At 46.5% G+C, this 18,505-nt stretch overlaps 1 protein-coding gene and 1 long non-coding RNA gene across 2 annotated transcripts; one reads left to right on the forward strand and one right to left on the reverse strand.

Moving 5' to 3' along the window:
- Positions 1 to 7,256: 7,256 nt before the first annotated feature.
- LOC142902201 (uncharacterized) lies at positions 7,257 to 14,839 on the reverse strand. The gene is made up of 3 exons (XR_012929062.1): positions 14,643 to 14,839; positions 7,995 to 8,066; positions 7,257 to 7,795 (listed from the first exon to the last, which is right to left on the reverse strand). It is a non-coding gene; the product is annotated as an uncharacterized LOC142902201 (long non-coding RNA).
- Positions 14,840 to 15,200: 361 nt separating this feature from the next.
- LOC142902279 (beta-1,3-galactosyl-O-glycosyl-glycoprotein beta-1,6-N-acetylglucosaminyltransferase-like) lies at positions 15,201 to 18,296 on the forward strand. Its single transcript, XM_076047202.1, has 4 exons — positions 15,201 to 16,148; positions 16,705 to 16,798; positions 17,059 to 17,463; positions 17,555 to 18,296. Exons 1-4 carry the CDS (start codon positions 15,838 to 15,840, stop codon positions 18,038 to 18,040), a joined length of 1,296 nt encoding a protein of 431 aa, XP_075903317.1. The 5' UTR covers positions 15,201 to 15,837; the 3' UTR covers positions 18,041 to 18,296.
- Positions 18,297 to 18,505: the final 209 nt, after the last annotated feature.

Raw genomic sequence — 18,505 nt, forward strand, 5'->3', positions numbered from 1 at the left:
TGTCAGCCAGCGGTGATGAGTCCCAGTGTCACACTGACACTAACACTGTTATGAACCCAGTTCACACTGTCACGGTCAGAGATCAGGGAGCGACAGAGACCAAAACACACTGCCGGCGCTCTGCAGACTTAAACCTGATTATTTCAGTTCCTGCTGCCTCCCTATGGTCTCCAACCAGTATGACCTCTGACCCCTGACATCGACGAGGCCTTGTCCTCCACACAACTGCTGCTCACTGGGTTTATTTCTCTTTTTGGAAAACCACAATCAACCAAGTTCAAAGTGGCTTCGACCCACTTTAAACCCCAGCGAGTCGTCGTCACCACGTCCACATGCCTACGTGCGTCTTACTGCTGCTGTATGATTGGCTCATTGGCTATTTGTGTGATGCAGCAGTTGTACAGTGTTCCTAATAGAGTGGCCAGGTGCTGTATGTCCAGTGAAAGTACTTGACTGCGTGTCCTGACCATATGCAGCCAATCAGAGGCCACGGCTCAGCCTACAAGATGGATTTTGTCACTGATTCTTCACTGGCTGCCAAGTTTACATGTTCTGAATCATTCAGACTGTATTAAAAATGAAGTGCTGCACAAAAATTAAACATTTATTTCCTTTAAAAAAAAAAAAAAAAGAGGTAGTGAAATGCAATAGAGCTCCTGCAGCACGACTAGTAAGCAAAGTGCCAATTCTCACTTGGTTCAGTTCTATTGCAGCTGTTTGGCTTCTCCCTCTCTCTCTCTCTCTCTCTCTCACTCTGTCTGGCTCTCTCTGACCTTTTGCAGAGACGTGTCCATCTTTTACCCATCAGCCTCCTGCTGCTTTTCAAATGAGCCTCTTCAGAAAGAGGAGTAGAAGAAGAAGAAGAGGGAGGAGGAGAGGAAGAGAACACACTCTCCACACCCAGCAGCCTCTCACTCCCTCATCATCATCTTATTCACTCACACATGCATAACACCCAGATTACACCCTCCCCAACACACACACAAACACAACACACACACACACACACACACACAAGCACTTTACTTCTCCTCAGACCCCACCCCCCACCATGCATCTGCAACCGTGCATGCTTCAAGATCTGGGTCAACCATAACAGGCACCAAGATGCGTCTGCCTCTTCTCATCCCTGTGTGTGTGTGTGTGTGTGTGTGTGTGTGTGTGTGTGTGTGTGTGTGTGTGTGTGGAGGTGAAAAGTGTGGGGGAAGAAACATGGAGCATGGGGGGCGTTCCACTGTTGTTTTATCAGAGATGGGGACCCATGAGGGTCGTTGGGGGGTGGGGGGGTTACCAAAGAGATCTTTGTACTAGGGTGTGTGTGTGTGTGTGTGTGTGTGTGTACAGTACAGTCTGTTTGCAATAGAAAGAGAGGGGGGGAGGGAGTGATAATGGTGAAATAATTCTCACACTGGGAGTGTGTGTGTGTGTGCGTCGTACCTGACAAAGAACCCTGTGCCTGTGTTAACGCAGGGCAGATGACACCGAGCCTTCATCCTCCACTTTACTAAATATAGTCACACACACACATGCACACACACACACACACACACACACACACACACACACACACACACACGCACACGCACACAAATATGCACACACACACAATAGAAACTGAATTCAACCCCCTCCTGCGTGTGATAAAACATTTTTTAAAGCATACGACCTCATTGTGGCTCCGTGTGTCTGCCATATTTTGCTTGTTTGGGTTGGCGAGCGCGTGCAGGGGTCATGTGGTCGGTGGGGTCGGGGTGTGTGTGTGTGTGTGTGTGTGGGTTGGGATCCAGAGAGGGGTCGGAAGAGATTTTGCGTCCCACCACCCCTCCCTCCCTGTGGCACCTCAGCGAGGTCAGCAGCGTACAGCAGCAGGGCCTGCTTGTGTAGACAATGTGTGTGTGTGTGTGTGTTTGTGTGTGTGTGTGTGTGTAAGGAGGGCAGGCTGGCAGATGGGGGCGGGAACTGAGTGTCTGGTCGATATCATCACGGGCCAGCGAGCCCAAATATCATCTGAACTGGCCCTGAACTGGGTTGTGTTTCTGGGTTAGACGGGTCGCAGCGAGGCGGAGGCGGCGAGGACGGACGAGGTCGAAGGCAGATGGCGGGTTAATGGCAGGGCCTTTAAATGGTTTTGGCAAAGAAAGAGGAGAGAAAAGCAAAGCAAATGACAAACGAAGAGAAGGGTGGTGGGGGGAGGGGAGGTTGGGGGAGGGGCAGCATCACCAGGTGTGTTTTGGATTCCTGCTGCGAGCTTTCCATGACGACCAGTGTGCAGGACGTGGCTGTCTGCTGGGCGCCACAGACCCCAGAGATATCATCATTAAAGTGAGGAGAGGTGGGACAAGAGGAGAGAAAGTGGGAAGCGCAGAGCAACGCGTGGCGTCGGTGGAGACCGATGATGATGTCACTGCAGGATCGTTACGGCCAAATCGGAAGGCCGACAGCAGCGGTGACAAACACCAGAACCTGCAAATACGCCGAAAAAACAGAAACGCTGCAAATTCCAAGAAGAAGGAACTGGAAGTGCACCAGGTCACTAGGGGGCACTAGACCGAGGTGAACCAACCCAGCGGGATCAGATCGGTCCCTCTTCAAACCGAGGGACGGATGTGTTTCTCTGTACCGAGGTGGAAGAAGTTGATGAAAAGGGAACATTTCCCCTTTAGCAACATTATTGCAAAATAACCGATCTGCATAGCGAATGCTAGCGTGCTGGCTTTTGTATTTTTTTGTATTATATTTTTGGTGCGAACTTTGCCGATAGCCAAATCAAAGTACCGTTATGATGGTGCTAATGTCAACCACTGCAACAACTTTCTGGGAGACCCGAGGGTCGCTGTTGTATCTGACGGTGGTGAGAGAGACGACAAACCAGCTCAGTACTGAGGAGACACCGAGAGGTGGCGCCGTGGATTTACACGGTCAATGTGAGCGGAGACTTTGGTTGTTTTTTTGAGAGAAAGAGAGAGAGAGAGAGCGAGTGTGCAAAGGTTTGTAATTTGAGTTTGTCCTCTCTGCACTGCACTCGTCTCTCTAACTGCCGTTAAATACAACATTTTTAGAAGCGTGTGGGATCCTTCCTTCTGTTTAAGACAGTTGTAACTGTCACACACACACACACACACACACACACACGCACACACACGAAACAGGAGGACACGAGGTGTGTAGCTGGGCTGGTTGTGATTGACAGAGCGCTCGACGACTGCTGGCCTTGTTGCTTTCCTTCTCAACCCCTGCACACACACACACACACACACACACACACACACACACACTGCTGCCACCCAGCCTTGCAGACCAAGCTCCCTTCTACTGTCTGGAATTCATCAAGGTCCCCCTGTCGAGCCGACGCCTACGAGCACCCCCCCCCCCCCGCCCCCGCCACAGACACACACCACACACTCTCTCTCTCTGTGTCTTCCTCCTTTCTCTCTTCTTCTTTCTCTCCTGTCCTCTGTGACTTTGCTACACACTTCATCCAGCTTCATATTTTGTTTTTAGTGAAGGGGGCCAATATTTCGATCTAATGGCTTTGTTACTGTATGCAGGTCGATGTGATATGGAGGGATCGGGTTGATTGATTTTAACTGGCAGGACACCAGGAGGCTTTGGGTGGGGGTGGTGGTGGTGGAGTTGGGGGCAAAAAAAAAAAAAAAAAAATCATAATTTGTTCTGTTGAGTAGCGATTTTTCTTTGATCTGTCCAGTCTTGCTCTCGATGCTCTCTAGTCTTGATGACGTCTTGGTCTCCACTAGAACACTACCAAATATGATCAAAGCCCAGTTGAGACTCGTGGCTGCGAAACCAAGGTATCAACTCTGAGTCCAGAGACAAAGTTCCATCTTCTGTGGAGCCAACCAGTGGCTGTTCTGTGGGACCTGCAGCCACCGTCGTCTGCTGAGGCCGTTTACACGTCAACTGGTAGGAATTTGCAGTCACCTCAGAGATACAGTCTGTCACTCACACTCACACACACACACACACACACACACACACACACACACACACACACACACACACACACACACACACACACACAAAATGTGCCAATTTGTGGGCATGTGAATGTGGTTATTACTGTTATTAGACTGAAAGACGTGTATGTGTGTGTGTGTGTGTGTGTGTGTGTGTGTGTGCACGTATGTGTGTGTGTGTGTGTGTGTTGGGGAGGGGGCCCAGTTCAATCTGCCTGGTAGGACGGACGTATGCACTGTGCTCATAAATGAAGCCCCATGTATTATTCAGGCCTGCTCCTCCAGCTAATGCCCCTTAATGTGTCCAAACAGCCATAATGTACTCTGCTATCAAGGTGGCAGAGACCCCTTAACACACACACACACACACACACACACACACACACACACACTCACAGACTCTATTTTACACAGCGTCTTTGTCAGCCTCTCTCTCTCTCTCTCGCCTCCCCTCCATCTCTGTCTCTCTCTCTGTCTGTCTCTCTCTCTCTCTCTCTCGCTCTCTCAAATTTCCACGTGTTCCTAATTTTCAGAAAAATCCATTTGACTTTTGATCCAAATTGAGTTGGAGCTCACACCGTCCCGACACATTTCCATCCACCGCTGCTCAATTTGTGGCTAATTTGCCGCCGTGGTGGCTGTCTGAGGCACCTCTCACTTTGCTCCTCGGTCTTCCTCCGACACCCCCCCCCCAACAACCCCCCCACACACCACCACCATCACCCCCTCCCCTCCCTGGCGTGCCAGCTTTATTTCTTGAATCGGGGGATTTGTAGCTGCGAAGCTCTGACAGCGAATCTTCCTGAGTACATAATCTTAATCAGTTTTCTGGGGAATTACCCAGTGCCATCCAGAAGTAAACAGGAAATAGTAGTAATAGAGAGACTGAGGGTTGAGGTTTACTTCCTAAAAAACAATTATCGTTCAAACTTTTAATTGCTTCCTAGTGATTCAAATATTCTCAGTCTGTGGTTTGCATCGGCTCTATTTAGTATTAACTGAGGCCAGTTCCGACCCAAATACAACAGCACCAAGTACTTGGACGCATAGTAAGTCAAGTAGTAAAAAGTCTTCGAACCGTGAGTGTTTAAGGTTGATGCCAAAGTGGCTTCAAGGTTGAAAACCTTGGCCAGAAATTTTTCATAGAAGTATTGTAAGAAAAAAGCCAGCAGTACAGTAAACTTAAATATCTCAAAATAAAAATATTCATAGCTTTGTAAACTGTAAATTGGCTCTTATTCTTCCAAAGATGGCGATGACCAGCACTGCAGCCAGCCAGCTGGGGGCACTCTGGATGTGGTAATTGTACTATTCGAGATTTTTTTTGTTTTGTTTTGTAATACAGTCAGTTTTGCCACAGCCGCGACCCCCCAAAAAAACATCTCTTCTTCTTCTTCTTCTTCTTAACGTCAAACAGAAGCGAAAGAAGAGCACAGAAACAACAACAACAACAACAACAACAACAACAACACACACTGGGAATGCTGCCGTCTGATTGGATACTGGGCTTCTGAGACCTTCTGTCCGTTTTCGCAGCAGCAGGTTAAACACAGTGAAACGGCTTCGGCTCATTTTCAACCTCATCTCTTTGTTTACATGACGCGCCAGATCCGTGTCACATTAACCCCTTTTACATGACACTGGCACACACACACACAGCCCCCCTGACAATGACTCCATTCATCTCTCTCTCCCTCTCTCTTTCTCCCTCTCTCTTTCTACTCTCTCCCTCTCTCACTCGCTCTGCCACCCATCTAAACAAGCTGAAGGTCAAAGACGCTGCGAGTCCCTCTGACCTGGATCTGCTGCCGCTCTCCCGTTGCCCTTTAACAGCAGACTTTAGTGACTTCTCTTGTTTTGCCCAGGGAGCCGCTCAGCCTTGTGGGAGCGTCAGTGATTATCACGGCCGCGAATCACTCCTTCACATTTTCTCCTTCATCGCTCGGATGGGACCTGATGTCTGACATTTGCGAAGGTTCTCGGATTGGTCTCCCTTTTTTCCATTTTGTCTAGGAAATGAAATCTCTCGCCCTCAAATAGAACTAATCCGGTCATGTAGAAATAGTAAAGCAAAGTTTTTTTACATGACAGTTGGTCTGAATAAATTTTGTTTCAAAGCCATAATTAAACTTAAAGTCCCAGTGATTGTCACATTTTGAAATTTGTCCTGCACATTTGACCCATCATCCCCTGAGGGAGTGGTAGGGAGCAGAGGTGGGCAGCAGTGATGCAGCACACAGGAATCACTGGGTGATATAACACCCCAAGTCCAACCCCTGAATACTGAGTGCCAAGCAGGGAGGCAGTGGGGACCACTTTTACAGTCTTTGGTACGACCTGGCAGGGGATCGAACCCACAACCTCCCAGTCTCAGGTTGGGCACTCGGCCACGAGACCACTGAGCTGGCCAAGTACAGACTGGACCTCGTTCTCTTTTTTTCTTTTGCATCTGCAGTGACGTCGCAGCTCCAAATCGAGCAAAACAACTCGACACGCTGCCCTTCCGTTGGATTTTTTTCAGAGCTGGTCATAATCAGCATGCAGCTTCCTTTTTGATGAACCTTCTGCAGTCGTTTCCTTTCAAGTATCATATTGAGAATCGATTTCTGGATTTCTATGTGCACCTGGTTTTCGGGTGTAAGGCAACGAGGATCTCTGATATCTGGCCCATTGAGTTCTATTTCTTTCTTTCTTGCAAAAGGAAGTGGCTCCTGCTGCGGTGCTGAACCGGCGCTGACTGAGGAGGGTCACAACAGTGGAGTGACCTGACATCACGTCCACGCAGCCTCCAGTAGGGATGAGGAAAGGAAAAAAAAACTTTGATGTATTCAGAGAAATTACTTTTCTTCCCCTTTTTAATTTCTACCAGTTAGTGAAACAGTGACGGTCTCCTGCGGCAACTTCCGTCCAAATGAAATTTATGAAACTCTCGGAAAGAATAAAAATTTGCCTCGACCAAAACAAACTGACTTATTTCTTTCCTCACTTCTTCCTTTCACTTCTGTTTTCTCTCTGTCCTCAGAACACACCCTCTCGCACCCACTGCTACCACAGACACAGACACAGACACAGACAGACACACACACACACACACACACACACACACAGGTGCAGAAAAAAAGACCTTGTCAAGTTCATCTGCACAGATGAATGAACAGTTCCCCCACTTTCCCCACGTGTCAGCGTTTGCGACTCGCGGCTGGAAGCTGCGCAGGTTACAATGTGAAACTCTCAATGTGAAGACAAAGCGTGAGTGTGACGACTGGATGGAGAGCAAGAGTTTCAGAAAGTGACGCTGAGGTTCAGTGATTCTGCTGGTGAAAAGTTCTGGTCACTTTTTTAAATAAAGAAATTCTTTTTTTTTTTTCCTTTTTTTTTAAATAAAAAAAAGGATTCTCATGCATGCACATTTTGCACCTTCTTTCCACCCTTTCTTCTGCTTCTTCTTCTTCTTCTAGCGCAGCTAGGAAGGTGAGAGAAGGAGCTTTGAGAAGCCTTACCTGACCGTCTCTCTCTCTCCCCCAGACTCTGCCGCCGTGATCCCTCCTTCCTTCCTGCCTTCCTTCCCTCCGTCGTTGTCGCTCCGCTGCCACTTCCTGTCTCCTCTTCTCCTGCCGGCTCCTCTCTGCTCCCTCCTTCCTTCCTCCGCTCAGTTTTGCTTCCGCGCCACGGGGCGTCACTGAGGAGGTGTTTGTCTGAGCGTGTGTGTGTGCGTGTGCGTGTGGGTGTGTGTGTGTGTGGTGGATGGGTGTGGGAGGGGCGGTGGTGAGCGTCTGCTTTGTGCTGCCGGCCTGGATGAGAGTGTTGTTGCCACTGACTGACTGGGAGAGAGAGAGAGAGAGAGAGAGAGAGAGAGAGAGATTAGTTCACTCACAAACACATCTCCGCCTTAGGGAAACACCTCCCTCCTTCCCTCCTCCATCCCTCCATCCCTCCCACCATTCCCCTCTTCTCGCTCCAGATCATCAGCTCTTCTTCTTCTTCTTTTTCTTCTACTTCCCATCACCTTGAAGGACTCACCCAAAATGAGACACCACTTCCACTCCTCCGTCTCGTCGCCATCCTCTCTTCCGTCTGGATTTTCAGGTTTTCCTGCCACCAAAAGTCCCTCAAACAGGAAATGAGGAGAAAACAGCCTGAATGTCAGTTGACACACACACACACACACACACACACACTTCAATGCTTCAAGTCATCTCAGGGACAAGTCGACATTCGTTCTTTTCTGTTAAATGTACTTAAAATGCCATCAGCAAAAGTTTGAGGCAAAGAACCCTAAAATTTATATTAAAGCGGGAAACACCTCAGTGAATTGTGTGAAGAGACAATGAGAGCCATGAGAATCACTTCAAGTGAACCTTCAGTTGTTTTTTCTCCACTTTGTTTTTGGGATAAACGTGGTTGTCAAATTTGCTTTTCGACTCTGAATATCTGAATGTGAACAAAGTGTGGGTGGAGGGAGAGAGAGAGAGTGGAGAGAGAGAGAGAGAGAGAGAGAGAGAGAGAGAGAGAGAGAGAGAGAGAGAGAGAGAGAGAGAAGGAGAGCAGTTTGTAAGAGCAAACATGGACAAGTAAGTGGAGAAGACCATAATCACTTCAAGCTCCAGCCAGAAGACCCCTGACTCAGTTTGCTTTAAACCCATCATGGACCATTACAGTACAGGACGTAGATTATGACCCACTAATCTGCTGCAGATCCACACTGAGGAGGAGGGGGGGGGGGGAGGTGGAGCAGCAGGAGGAGGAGGAGGATGATTATCCATGAATATGAACATAAACTGAACGTTAACGTGTCTCAACAATATTTCCCTGTTTAAACACTTTCCACCGTTGCTCCTGCTGGCGGCAAACACAGCAGCGTGTGCAGACCAGCAGGGCCAGAAGAGCAGGAGTTGGTGCAGGAGGCTTCAGGACTGGAGGAGCTGCAGAGTCCAGACCATCAGTTCACTTTTCTGGAGTTTTCTTTTTTTTTTTGACTGGCTCTTCCGCTGGTGTCTGAGACAAAATATATATATAAAAAAATAATTATAATAATAAGCAAGATAATTGATACAGCGCAGTGTGGAAGCTTTGTCAACAAGGTTGACATGGCGACATGTATCATCAGCATTTCCACAACACTGGAAATAATAATCCTGACTGACAAACTGCTCCGATCAAGAGAACTTCTGCTGCTTTCAACATTTTAAAGAACTTTGGTCCTGTATGAGCTTGGAGTCTTGGGTTGGGTTAGTTTGGTGAAAACTTTAATTGAAAATATAAGAATTTAATTTTTTTTAAATTGTCAATATATCCATATAACCAGGACATATCGGACCCAAAGACGTTTCTCTCTCATCCACACGCATTAGTTACAATCATATATGAATAAGTATGTATATGTATATATATATATATATACATATATACATACATATATACTGTGTTTGACGTGCACATCAACGAACGTATCATGATCAGTCTCTCATACAATATGTGTGAAAGTGTGTGTTGCAGGGTGTGGAGGGGGGGGGGCTAAATTAAAAGAATACCCCCCTCCCGATGAACAAAGAGCCTATAGTGAGATTGGGAGTGTATGGAGGAGCCTCCTGTTATCAGCACAGTGCTGCTGAGGAGGTTCACCCCCCCAAACCCTCCCACACACCCCCTATCCTACCACCATCTCTCACACCCCCCCTCTCCTCTCTGTTTTTGTTTTATTTTTGTTCTCCCAAACAAAAAGCCCCCCTGTAGAGCTGCAGGGGGGGGGGGGGGGGCGTGCAGCGCTCATGGAGCCTCCCGCCCCCCCCTTCCCCCAACACCCCCCACCAAGACCCCTGGGAGACACTCAGCAAGCCACCACCTCCTCCTCCTCCTACGCCTCTTCCTCCTTCCTCTTCTTCCTGCACTCCCTCTCTCATCATCTTACTTCCGTCTTCAGGTTAACCTCTGATCAGCCAACCCCCCCCCCAACCACACACACACTAGTTGTCCTCTTTCACCCATCTGTCGTCTTTTCTCTTTGTCTGTCTCTCCTGTCTTTCTTTGGCCCCGCCCAGCCGCCCACCTTCTGATGCGTCGCCTCAATAATCGACTTGTTCAAAGAAGAAGAAAAACACATCCCCTCCTCTCCGCGCTCTCTTTTCTTCCAATTTTTAACCAAAATTTTCCCTCTTCTCCTCCTCCTCCACCACCTCCTGTACCTCCTCCACCACCACCACTTTTCAACTCCTCCTCTTCCTCCTCCTTCTCCTCCTCCACCTTTTTCTCCTCCACCCTCCCAGTTTTTTACGGTGAGCAGATAAAGACACAATAAACTGAAGGGGGATCCTGGCAGTGACTCATTATATGGTTGTCAGCGCAGTTTTCTCACAGGGCTTTGTGACTGATCGCTCAGCCTCGCTCCGCTCACTCTGTCCTTTCTTCTCCCGGCTAATTATCTATATTACATTCCTCATCCTCCACAATGGCCGAGTATTTTAGCCAGAAATCCCGTCTCATTTAGCCGAGTAATGAAGTGCAAACTCTCCCTCAGCGCCGGCCACAGATTATCGAGAACAAATTGGGAACCTTGTCGCAGCTACTCACAGCTAGTTGGCACTGCGGAGGCTCAGACAAGGAATCAAGAATGTGTGTTGGTCTGTATGTGTGTGTGTGTGTGTGTGTGTGTGTGTGTGTGTGTGTGTGAGACTACCAGGTCAACTGTGAATATCAGCTATTAATAATGCATTGGGGAAGCAGGGCCTTCGAATGCCGAGCTGCTGCGAGCCTTACGAGCACCCACAGAAGGGGGTGACGGAGGGAATCAAACCCACAACCCTTACACTGTGTTGAAAGTATCAAGATTGTCACTGCTGTGGGTTTTTTTTTTTTGTTTGTTTCGTTTTGAAACTGTTGTTTTGGCAGGAGAAGATGTTGGTGCTAAAACTGCAAAACTATGTAGAGAAGAAGAGTTGCTGGGTTCTAAACCTGGGGAAAGGTTTTGGTTTGAACCTCAGCATCCCTGGACGTCTTTCTGCAGTACGTTAGTACTGCAGGAGAAAAGAGCCTTTTCTGAGAATCCCTTTGTCCTAGATGCTGGTTAATTCTCCTGGTGTGGCCGTGACCCTGCGTCTCAGAGGGACAAACAGGGCGTGTTGTGTCTGCAGCTCTGGGCTTAGAGATGCTCCACTATGACGCTCCTCTGAGCCGCTGGGGCCCCGCAGGGAAGAGGAGCGAAGGAAAAGACAGACAAAATAAAGGGTTCTGGAGGTGAAGAAACAATGGAGAAGACAGGGAGAGAAGAGGTGCAGAGGTGGACGCAAGAAAACCATGAAGAGCGAGAGAGCAGAGTGAAAAAATGGAGCAGTGGCAAAGATGATGGATTCAGAGACGGGGGGTGGGGGGGGGGGCAAGAAGAAGGAAATAGGAAGAGGAGGAAAGATGCAAGGGGAGAAAGCATGAAAGACGTCTATACGTCTATCTTGTAATGCACTTAAGTTTTGGTACACGTTCACACTTTAACCCCTAGAGGGCACTGTTGTTACTTGGCTTGAAGGAGATGTTTTTTTGCACTAAGTAATGAATATAATAGTTTTGGGATTATTGTAGTATCCAAAATGGGGAGTACTACTTACATGTATGGCGTAGCTCACGTATGACGTGGGGAGGAACGAGAGTTCAAGCGGGAGTTTGACGGTTGTCGGTTGAGCACAGTGTTGTGCAAAGACGACCCTTGCCATTCTTCTCAATAAACCTTTACAGTTCCGTCAACCTTCAACCTGTTGCGCTGCAAACCAGTTTGAGAGCCCCGACGATGGGGAACAAAAGTGGGAAATGTGAACTTTATGGAGCCACGTCCAGATACAAGCTGCAGCTGACTGCTCATTAGGAGACCATCTCATCCAAGAGCTGCAACTCACAATATCACCGACCATTTAAAAAAGATAAAGAATAAAAAAATATTTTTAAAACATTTTGACAAGGCTTTCTAACTGCTACTAAACAATTCCTGAACCTAAAATAGCATTGAATTAAAATTCAAAGAAGCAAAATCATTAACAGGAAAAGTCAGAAGAGAAAATAAGTGACCTATTTGAAAAGGAGTGAGAAGAAATAAACAAAATAACCTCTCAGTTAAACTAGTTGGCATGTCAAAACAAACAAACAAACAAAAAAAATAAATAATAATAATAAATGAAACAGAAAGTCTTATTTGTGTTTCTCAGGTTGCGGCTGTCCAGCAGTTTGGTCTGCAGACTTTCCCCCCCTTGAACAACTTGAACTAATTCAATTGCTCGAGTTCCTTGAGTGCGACGACGTGATGGCGATGACAGAAGCAGCTGGTTTAGTTTGAGAGACGTCACGGCCTCCACACAGACGGACAAGCTGGTGCGAGTTGATCCACGGTGTCAGGAAATAAGGCAGCGGGGCTGCTTTCGGTCCCCCAGTCTGGCTCCAAAGAGGATTTGGTCAAGATCCTGTTTACCCTTCCTCACTCGTCAATTAGCGAACATGTTGATGTCAGCAGCATAGCGTAGCATAGCACAGTGTTTCTCGAAGTGGGTGGCGCCCCCCCTGGGAGGCGCAAAGTCAATGAAACACCAGGCGGGAGGGAGACGGGGCGCCCGGGGGAACTAATGTTTTCACGTCGGAACTTTTTCCACGGCGGAACAATTAACAAAAAGTGTTCAGTAGGTTGTAGCTAAGAAAAACGCTGCTCAGGTACACTAGGGTTGCCACCCGTCCCGTTTTTCCCAGAATTGCTCTCTTTTTTCACCACCTGTCCCGGGAAAAATAAAATCTCTCCCGGGACACAATTTGTCCCGTTTTTTAAGGGAAAATGACAAAACCTCATTCGATTTCCGTCTGTTGTCTACTCCCGTAAAATACGCGATTGTCTCATATTTGGCAACTAACAACCTGTCCCGTAATGAACTGACACGGGGCATCCCGAGATGTCCCGGATTTGAAACTCTAGGAGGTGGCAACCCTAAGGTACACAGGGTGGACAAATATTTGACAGGGACGAAAAGAAGAATTCAGGTGTGGCAGGTAGAAAATGTGATGTTGTCGCATGACTGATGTTGTTGATGTGGTCAATTACATCAAAACAAGACCCCTGAAAGCGCTGCTATTCTCTGCACTTTGTGAGGAGATGGGATGAAATTTTTTTCTTTCTCCAATGTGGGGCTAGCCAGAGAATGTTTGACAACCACTGCCCTAATGCCATGCAAGTCTATGGGGTCAAAAGTCAACTTTGTCCTACTAGAGACATAGGGCCACTTGCAGGTTCATTGGGATCCCTCAAGACACAGCCACGTCAAATTTGGGGCTTCTAGCCCCGAATTTAGTGGGGCATGAAAAATTTTATTCCTCCAAAGTGGGGCGTGACAGAGACAGTTTGAGAACCACTGGCATAGCATAATCCTGCACTCAGTGTACTGTAATACTCCCCTCCACACACACACACACACACACACACACACACACACACACACACACACACACACACACACACACACACACACACACACAGCAGTGTCCTGAGGGTCGTAGCCACACTGCGTCATGACGGGATGCTGCATTCGATCATCATAACAATATTACGGAGGGCGGAGTGAAACTCTCTGAGGTTTCTACAGAGGCAACTCTCCTGACAAACATGCAGTTTGAACACAGACTTCACGCTTCACACTCTCAGCCTACTTTCTCTCTCTCTCTCGCTCTTTCATTTTTAAGTTAACACCAGCAGAGTGCACACCTCTTTGTAATGGCCCAGCAGAAAGCACACACTGGACAGCATTGTTGTTGTTGTCTTTTGTTTTGTTTTTGTTTTTTTGTTTTTTTTGAAAGAGCTGCTAATAAAATGTTGGCCAGAAGATGGTGCCAAAAGATGTTAATGGATTACAAATGAACTGACTTGAAATCTTTTTCTTGGCCGATTGACTCACAAAATGGTTTAAAATGATTTATAAATAAAAAAGAAGCAGAGGTTGCTTTTAGTTTCTGATTCAAGAAAGTAATATGAGTAAATGCATTTAAAAAAAATCAGATCTGAATTCAGTTAATCAATCTTCATGCAATCAATATTGACGCTATACAAAGCACCAAAAGGCAGATAAAAGAAGTCTATTTTCAGATCCTCAATGATGAAGGTGCTAGCCAGCAAACAATCTGTGTTGTTTATCTGAGCTAATCAACCTTCAATTCTGATTTGACTAGTGACTGTGGCATTTGTATTGTGCTCCACTCTTATTCTTTCTGTTTGTATGGATACTGATAACTGCATGACAAGACACGTTGCTGCTGGGTACAGGAACAACCTGGTAATTCCAAGATTTTCCAAATACTACATCCTAATGAGCCATCAGCAGGAAAAGGATCATCAGAAAAATTTCTGAATTCCATTTCCACAATAAACTTTAGCTGTCAACTGCCCTGGTCTGAAATTTCTACTGGGATTTCTTTTGGTTTGTTTTAGGATAGTTTTGTCAAAGGTTGTGGTTAGTTTGGCATTTTGCACACTGAATTTTAAAAAAACTCTTTCAATTTGGGGCCTCACAACTTCTTTTGACTTCATCTTGAGCGTCGACATACCATCATACATGTAGACAAATTCAAACTGCTTTAACCAGACTTTATTCTACTGTGACGTACAGTTGCGTTTTGTTTTTAAATCTACCTGTTCAATTTTCTGTAACAGCTTACCGTGTCCTCAGCTTCACCACAGGCCCACTTCTGCTGCAGCCATCTCAGGCAAAAGGCCGGGTGTACCCTGATCAGGCTGCCATTACACACGCCATCTGCCTCTCTACGGGCAGCTATACCTGAAAAACTGAGAATTAAACAGCCACTTACATTCATCAGCAACATCACAAACAGTTTTGTTTTCCATGTTCAACATCATAGCATCCTGCGATGAACTGGCGACTTGTCCAGGGTGTCCCCTGCCTTCGCCCTAAGACAGCTGGGATAGGCTCCAGCAGACCCCCGTGACCCTGAGCTCAGGACTAAGCGGGTATGGAAAATGAATGGATGAATGAATGAACATCATAGCAGTGCCACTGGGGGGAAAAAACAGACAGCATATTAACTTAACCAAAGTTTACACTCCATCCCCCTGTACTTGGTATAGCCAGGTGATGTCACTGATGATGTCATTCTAACTTCCTGTATAAATACAGGACATTTAAAAGCGTCAACCCTCTTTTTGTCCTTGGATGACGTGCATGGGGGAAATGTAAGTAGCCAAGTTTATTCAATTCAAGGTATTTCACCGTTCTGTTTCTTCAACAAGGAGAAAATGTGCCATTAAATGTCTGGTGACACTGCAGCGGCAGCTTTGGCAGTTTATAGTTGTGGTTATAGTTATGCTGCACAAACAAAAAGGAAAAGGAAACTAAGAGTGCGGGTGTTTCTGACCAGCAAAATTTCAATCACATTAATAGTGGGGTTGAGTCATGTAAGAACTCTTTTGCATTAGAGCTACAAACAGTGAGTGCAAAGCAAGTCATTATGGTATGGACCAGAGGGATCATGCAAGTGCTTTTATTTCAGTATCCAAATGGAAGGTGCCAAGAGAGGAAGGTGTGTTGTGTCCATCTTCCCTCTCTGCTCTTATTTCCAGGTTCAGTCATGAAGTTAACGTAGGGAGACGAGCCGGAATGGTTCCAGAGTGGATGTGAACTCCTCAGCATGGTCAAATAAATCAAGCATGAAAACACCTGGGAGCCGAATGTAGGAATACCTTTCCCCATCTTTGGCAAGAAACTCCTCAGAAAACTACGGCAGAAAAAGTTCTCTCAGATGATGTGTTTGCCAAAAATAAAACGCACAATAGAATAAGCCCAACTTGACCACTTGAAGAGACCCCACTCTGCAGTTCCAGTGCTTCTGTTGCACGATGAAATATGTGAGATGCATCAGTTTGGAGCTGCTGCTGCTGCTGACCGTCGTGGCAGGAGCACTATGGATCGTCATGCAGGTCACTCGGCACCAATCGTCTTGGAATCCCTCCAACATCTTCAACTATGGCTGGTTGGACTACACGAACGACAACGACGGAGGCCCAGAGTTGGCGTGCGACTGCTTTGCGGTCCTGCAAGGCAACGCCTTGGAAACGGACAAAGCCAAGATTTTGACAGTCACCAAAGAATTCCGCAAGAGAGTTCAGGTCCCAGATGAGATTTATATCAATGCAACTCAAAACTGCAGGTTTGATTGTGAAATCTGTTCTGGGGCGCATTCTGATTGTACCGATTGACGCGTTGCAGGCAATCTGAGCAAATTTTAACTGTCCAACACAGGTGGCCGGTGAGTTAACACTACTGGTCAATTGATAAGAATCCTCCATCCTTAAACAATTGCACAACCCGACAGTGAAAACTTTACAACTACATCCTTTCTGACGTAAAACAGAAGTAAATTGACTCTGTCTCTTACAGCTCCATAAAACACACACATCCTTGTTTGTATGTCCTGTTTCATTGCACAGTTCAAAGTTCAGTTTTCTAGCATATCTCGAGCTTGTTGGAGCCAGTAGCCTGTTGCAGACACTGAGAATTAATCCTGACAGTATTGTTTTTCCACTTCCCTAACTAAATATGCTGCTTTCAAAAAAATCAAGAAAATCTATATGGGTTTTATTTCCTTTAAGTACTCAACAAAACAAGGCTACTCCACTGGGGGTCTTGAATGAAGAGTATAGTTCTGGAAATGATTTTTGAAATTGGACCTCTTTAAATGCTCAATCATTTTGTTGGATTTGCAGGGAATTCAAACTGAGCAGAAAATACTTTCCTTTGTCGCTGAGCGAGGACGAAAAGGACTTCCCACTGGCATACTCCATAGTTGTACATCACAAGGTAAATGTTTAAACTTTACTTCGGAACACTTCTATGCAAAATTGTCTTGAAGGAATGACTGCATGAGGATGCTTTGAAATGTTAAAGTCAAGGGAGCATGAATGTGAGGTGAAGATCAAATAATTGTAATGTCTGGGTGACAGTGGATCTTAATTGTTGAACCTTGTTTGGTTTCAGTGCCACCTTAAAATACTCTACCTTGTGAAACACATCCTGTGAAGAGCACACAAGGACTGATTCCATCTTTTCATCTGCTGCAGGTGCAGAACTTTGAGCGACTGCTGCGGGCCATCTACGCACCTCAGAACGTTTACTGTGTCCACGTGGACACCAAATCAGCGGCCTCGGTCCGAGCTGCCATCGAGGGCATCGTCTCCTGTTTCCCAAACGTCTTCCTGGTCAGCCAGCCCGTCAGTGTGGTCTACGCAAGCTGGTCACGAGTCCAAGCCGACCTCAACTGCATGGCCGACCTCTACAACTCCACCACCATATGGAAATACTTCATCAACCTGTGTGGCCAGGACTTCCCTCTGAAAACCAACCTGGAGATCGTGAGGATGTTGAAGTCACTGCGGGGCGATAACAGCATGGAGTCAGAGAAAATGCCTGGCGGGAAGATATGGAGGGTGACAAATGTTTTCCAGGTGGTCGACGGAGAAATCAAGGTACTTCTTTTGAATATTCAATGTTTCTGTTGTGAGGTTGACCAAAAGAGAATGTCACTCTTGTATTATTGGGCTATTTTGTCCATTTTAGAGAACGGGAAAGAAAAAGGATCCTCCCCCCTTCAACCTGCCCATTCTATCAGGAAATGCCTACATCGTAGCCAGCAGAGGCTACGTCCACAGCGTGCTGAATGACCTGAGAATACAGAAACTGATAGAGTGGGCCAATGACACCTACAGTCCTGATGAGTTCCTCTGGGCGACTATCCAGCGAATCCCTGGCGTTCCTGGATCAAAGTGGCCCAGCCAAAAATATGACATGACAGACATCAACGCCATCGCACGGCTGGTGAAGTGGCAGGAACAAGAGGGTCAGCAAGGTTCTCTGGATGCAGTGTACCCTGAGTGTCAGGGCAACCATGTGAGGTCCATATGTGTGTACGGCGTTGGAGACCTCTACTGGCTGCTTCAGCAGAATCACCTCTTTGCCAATAAGTTTGACATGGACAGTGACCCTGTTGCCGTCTTCTGCTTGGAGAAGTACCTGAGACTGAAAGCACTGGCCATGATTCACTAGATGGGTTGGTTTGCACAAGAAATGTACAGAAAGAAAATGTTAGTTTGTTTCTCTGATGTTTATTGGAATACTACGAAGAACTCTGACTCTGAAAACTGTCCTCTGCATTTGATAAAGTAGATGAGATGCCTGTAAAACGGCTTGCAAAATTCAGTATCCCAATCTTGTGAACTTGTGAATCTTGCGACGTGAGAATGTTCAGTATAACAATAAGACATACAGACCAATTTTGAAAATAAATGCATCAAAACTTAAATGTGGTTTGTCATGGTTTACGCTTGTGTATTCATTTGAAAAGAACCCAACATGATTAGTTTGGTTGAATAAATATTTGTACAATAAAAGTCACTTGCTCTACATGGTAAATGACACCTTGTGCTGGCCTAAATGTACCCCTTACTTTGAAAGACACAAAGAGGAAGTTGAGTCACTCTGCTGGCAAGTGACTGTGGATGCATGATAAAA

This window comes from Nelusetta ayraudi, unplaced genomic scaffold (genome assembly GCF_046127955.1).
Source record: "Nelusetta ayraudi isolate G7.1 ecotype Tasmania unplaced genomic scaffold, CSIRO-AGI_Nayr_v1 ptg000092l, whole genome shotgun sequence".
NCBI lineage: Eukaryota > Metazoa > Chordata > Actinopteri > Tetraodontiformes > Monacanthidae > Nelusetta > Nelusetta ayraudi.